The sequence below is a fragment of the Solanum tuberosum genome, unplaced genomic scaffold, assembly GCF_000226075.1.
Source record: "Solanum tuberosum cultivar DM 1-3 516 R44 unplaced genomic scaffold, SolTub_3.0 scf00355, whole genome shotgun sequence".
Taxonomy (NCBI): domain Eukaryota; kingdom Viridiplantae; phylum Streptophyta; class Magnoliopsida; order Solanales; family Solanaceae; genus Solanum; species Solanum tuberosum.
In genome coordinates, this window is record NW_006239277.1 from 534190 (window position 1) to 539797 (window position 5608).

At 36.2% G+C, this 5608-nt stretch overlaps 1 protein-coding gene across 1 annotated transcript in view; it reads right to left on the bottom strand.

Annotated features, from left to right (window-relative positions):
• Positions 1-288: 288 nt before the first annotated feature.
• LOC102587868 (uncharacterized) overlaps positions 289-5608 on the bottom strand; it is a 9224-nt gene continuing 3904 nt past the window's right edge. Inside the window, exons 3-6 of the mRNA XM_006361357.2 lie at positions 2619-3270; positions 2340-2539; positions 2007-2251; positions 289-1738 (exon numbers count right to left, since the gene is read on the bottom strand). Of these exons, the coding sequence (XP_006361419.1) occupies positions 945-1738; positions 2007-2251; positions 2340-2539; positions 2619-3270 (1891 nt within the window). The 3' untranslated portion in view covers positions 289-944. The remainder of the gene's footprint in view (positions 1739-2006; positions 2252-2339; positions 2540-2618; positions 3271-5608) is intronic.

A 5608-nucleotide genomic window follows, 5' to 3' on the forward strand; every position in this document is an offset into this window, starting at 1 on the left:
TATTGCACTAAGCTCCCGATATGCACGGGGTCGGAGAAAAGACCGAACGACAAACATCTATTTACATAGAATCATTGATACAATTCTACTGTTACCAAAACAAAATCTTCATGAGTCTCCTTTTTTTTTTTATTGAAAGAAAAGTTACTCTTTCCCTTACAGACCATCCAAAAGGGAAACTAATACAATCAAACCTCTCTATAACGGCATGATTTGTCAAGATACTAGGAAGTTAGAGCAAAATGTTGTTTTAGAGGATATATAATATAACCTAACATGAAAAGCCAGTTTCATAGAAAACTTAACCGTTATAGCGAAACTTGTGTCTAAATCAATGTATACAATCATATGTACAGTGTATCATGAACAAATTATTCTAATGGTTGTAACTTGTAAGCAACAATTGAGTTCAACAATAAGATAGTTATCCATATGAACATTCATTTTCTACAAAATTTCTGCTTCCAAATTTGTGTAGATGATTAGGACAAGCTGAAAACGTACCGGGTTCAAAGGTCAATTTTTTAAAATCTCAAGCTAGAAGTAGACTAACTCACAGATAATTTCTGATGTAGCCACAAAATCACCTTGCATCTACACCAACGAAGCCCGGAATTCACATTCACCGGTAGGTTTCTTGCTGGATGAGCAAATTTCTCTGGTCATTTCTTGAAACCAGTCAATTGCTTGATACACGAGGATTGGCATCGATCTGACTCTGGTTGGTGGCGACATCATGTTGGTTAAAACAGCACCAAAACCAATCCCACAATCATGAATGGGAATATTAGGTATTCAGGGAACCAACTGATGGGATATGATCGAGGAATTAAGCGCAGAATAGTCATTGCCAAATGAAACAGCCAGGGCTGGTAGCTGCTGAGGAAAAAGTTGGCACCCATGCAAAGTTCCATATGAGAAATTTGTCCGTCTTCCACAAGCAATCAGCATAATCTTGATAATCTCTTCCGTTTTTGCTTCTTTTTAGCAGCAGAACTTGTTGAATTATTGTTGGCGCTGGAGGGGAGAAGAGCAAGAGTTGATGGTCTGCCAACAGATGTTCTGCCCTTTTTAGCAACCCATCTCAAAGGCATATTATTTACTATGGTGCCAATATTATTTGCCTGGTTTAGCTCAACAAGCTTCCGAATTTGATCAAGCATCTGATGTGTCCATGCTGTTGACAAATCCAATGCAATTGAATCATCCGCCGGTTTTTTTGACAGACTATCTAGAATCTCATTGAATGATTGAAATGACATAGAAGGTTGATAAGATTGAAGATTCCCACATATCATATTGACTTTAATAACATGCTTGCACAGATTTCCTTGCATTGACCATTCACAATCACAATGGGCAAATTCCGATCCAGGATTCCAAACTAGTCGTGCTATAGTGCTGTCTTTCTGGCTCAAAACTTTTGCGAAGGAGCTATCCTTGCAATCCAAGGTCACAGATGCATCAGGAATCTGCAGAGCTCTATTCCAAGAAGTGGTGGCAATATATTCAGCCTTCACATTTTGAAAAGAATCACTCTCATCTGCATATCGGTCAAGCCAGTAGCTAGAGTGTAACTCAGTTGTCAATTTGTGAACTAACCAATCAACCCTCTGGAGTGCTCCAAGATGTGAATCATCATATAGTCTGACTTTCAGCTTGACATGATATGCTTCTATTGCACCAGATGCTTCCTGGCTCGCAAGAGGTAACGTCTTCATTGTAGTAAGCCACATTTCTGTACAATGAAAAGAGCAATTATTACAAATTAAATAATGGCAAAGAATTGAAAATTATTCTAAACAAATGCTTTCATATAGTATGGTGAAATAAACTAAATGTACATGTAAGTGATGGAGTGCATATATAGTAGAAGTTATATTGTTTCTATCTGATTTATATGTTTTGTATATGACAGATTATGTTCTTCTTCTTCTTCTTTCTTTGTGATGGAAAAACTTTTTCAAGGTAACAAAAGTAGATAACAAACAAAGAGATGATCTAACCAAATTTCGGCACCCATGTGGCTTTGAAATACTGCAAGAAGGCCATTTGATCAACAAAATCTTGAGAAAGTTCTTCTAAAGCAACAAAAGGATCAGTTCCATCCCAAATGCTGTACACTATGTTCCCTAGACGCTTAAATATCTCTCTTTGAACTTCAATATTACTACATTTCTTGATGATATTTCTCAACCATGATCTACGGATCCGCCAAAGGGAAAATAGAACCGTACATGAAAATATCTCCCTGAAAAGACATTAACATCATGTAAATTAGTTATAGAACCATGTGACTTAACTAGATACAGAGAAATGGTAAACTATAAGAATTTTGCCTTATGGGGTCAATTTCTGCTGCAGCATCGTCGACTAGAAAACCATTGACTTTCCATGTTGGATCAACAGCAAGGACGCGATCATGTAGAGCTTTCATCCATTTACTCACATCAGGCTTGGCAATTGTGCGGGTGATGATCCAAGCAACAGGAAGGGCATGCTGTCTTGAGTCAAACACAAGAAGTGTGCACAAAGGATACTGCCATTTTACACAGATTAAATTAGAACTATGGAAGATGTTGTCAAGGTTTAAAGAAGGAAAACAATTGCTTCATTACCTTTAGTTTCTTTATACCAAATGTTGAATCAGCGGCTATGAGACTACGATGTCCAAAACGAATCATTTGTTGTAACTGCCATTCAGTTTGGACACCTAAGATGAATGGATCATTTTCTGATGCATCTTGATAAAAGAAAACAGACTTCTTATTGCGCTCAACCCACAATCTTATGCTAGCTTGATCATCTAGATCCAACTCATGAGTAGATCTTTTAATAATCATGCCAAGTTTGTGGACATACTGAGCAGCAAGGCTGTTCACTTTGGCATCAGAACCACAGTAGCGTTGAATACCCTCTATATGCTTTGCTAAAACATTCTCCTCGGGAATGCCAAGATAGATCATAGACATAGTTTGCTGTTGAATCTCATTGCAAATGTAAGGTATATTTTTTGCACCAGGGCCAATAGCATCTCTATCAAGTGGCCCATGGCATACAAAACCAGACTTGTTAACATGACGCCTGTTGTTATATATAAGAAGTGCAAGAGATGGACGGGCATACAAACGCTTCACTATAAAATGACAAGTGCAGCCCCTCATTGATTGGGGTCTAGCGGCACGGTTTCGAGTGTTAAGCCTATATCGTCGACTTGGTAAAATACCACCACCTTCTCCATAATTTTCCGGGCCAAAGGAACACCAATACCTGAAATAACAGCATGACAAGATATGAAGGAGAAATTCGTAAATTAATTTAGCTTTCACATTCATATTATACCAAAAGTTATGAAAAAAGGTCATATATTCTGTAACAAGAGTCAAACCCTTACGATTATCGAAATCTCATGACTTTTCATACAGCTACAACTAGTTGTTACTCCCTTATTCCCATAATTTTGTCCCTAAAAAGTCAAACAAGATTTCACCAAAGCAGATATTTTATATATTTTTATGTGGTAGAAAGTTATACACCTTCTTACGATAGTACATACTATGAGCTTTACTCTTAGCCATTGCAAAATTTAGTCCTAAGATGACTTTGATCTAGTTTGACTATAGAAAGTCAAATATGGGTAAATAATTATGGGGCAAAGGAATAACATATTGGTCGAAATGGTAAGCATTCCAGGGATAATAGAAGTGACCTAGGAATCTAGAATTAATTCTCTTCTTTATCATAACAGAAGTAATGCTTAGGAAGCCATAAGCAAGTAAAGAATGAGAAGTGACTCAAACTTGAAGCTGTAGAAAGCTCAAATATGTTCCTTGTGGAAAAAAAAAAGAAGGAAAAAAGGAAAGAAACTAAGAAAGAATAAAAGAAAGGAAGGAAGAAAGATAGTTAGATAGATTAAAAATATTATATATATAAATAAAGAGAGAGCTCAAATCTGTTAAAAAGATGATGAAACAACAAGAGAAATCAAAGGTCTGAAAAAGATTGGGAGAAATTTACAATTTTGAGTAAGTTGCAGAAGCCTTTCCAGTCATTATATATTTTCATTTTTTAAACTAATTAAAAACATAATGGGATGCAAACAGAGAAAGAAATATACACACTCAACAAACTTCAGTAAGATAAATTTATGCTTGAGGAAACTGTAGAAGCAGCAGTGAATGATAAAGCCAAGTTGTTACTTGTTACGAGTAATATCCACAAGGACAGATTCCTACAAAGAAGAAATTGATTAAGCAAGTGAAGGGATGCACAACTGAGCTAATGCAGCTCCTTTCTAGCTCCATAGAAGTTGTGAAATTTCTTATTTACTAAGGCCTACAGAGCAAAATATATTTTTTCTTTTGTTTTTTTTAATCAAGAAGCCTACAGACTAGATTATCTATCTTTTGAGGTAGCTTTGACGTGTTGAACCAAGGTTTGGCATTTGTTGACTTGGTTTCATCTCTAATCATTGTTTTTGTCGATCAGTTGCAAAGGGTATATTTTCTCCCTGTGAATGTAACACAGAAAGAGGATAACATTTGGTTAGATGGGAATTGTTATGTTTAGATAGAAAAGAGGAGGTGGACTGGGTGTTAAAAACCTTAAGCTGCACAAACCACAATGAAAGCTTGTTGCTTAAATGGTTGTGGAAACTGAATCATGATGGTGAAGAGTTGTGGAAAGGAGTTATAATTACTAAATAAGGTAAAAAAGAAGACTATTGCAGTTCAACATACTGTCAATGCCCACAAAATGGGTTGTTTGGACGTATATCAGCGAACTCTGGACAGAACTACGACAGAACTTCAAATGAAAAGTTGGATATACGGATCCACTATTAAGTTCTGAACAGACTTTGGGTTGGTGATGGGATGTTAAGGGAGAAATATCCTGTGTAGTACAGTTAAGCTGTTAACAGACATTCTACGGTTGCTGATTGCTATCCTGAAACTGGTTAGCAATTAAGATTTAGAAGGAATTTTAATGATTGGAAATTGGAAGATATTAGTCAACAACTAAATCTATTGGAACCCATACCCTGGATGTTAACAGAAAAGATTCTCCAATCAGGTTGCCAAGCAACGACGGAAAATTTTCAGTAAGGAGCTGTTACAATTTTATCCAGAAACAAAGATGCTGACTGAATTTGTACTTTTGGTGTAAGAAGATCACGGTAGAAGATATGACTCAGTCCATAAAGATTTTGGATTTTGTAGGTTAGGCAGAGACAGGTCTTTGGTAATCTATTAACTAGAGTACTTCTTGATACCACTTTCTGGCGCTGGATTTCCACTAGATTCAGAAAATTAACAAATTTTGGGTCATCTTTGACTAGATGGAGACTTAATCAAGTCCAACAACGTCTAAATACATGAATAACTGATACAGGATTATGATATGACCTTTAAAACAATTACATGAAATTGAGAATTTAGCAACATATGTCGGATATATAACTTTGTTATATAAAGTAAATTTTAAGAAGTTTAAACTTACTAATACAAAACAAATGTTACTGAGGAAGGCTGAGTATTTCTTCATCCACCATCGGTTAAATTAAGCAAAGTCTTCATAGTTAGCCCTTTAGCACCCCCCCCCCCCACAC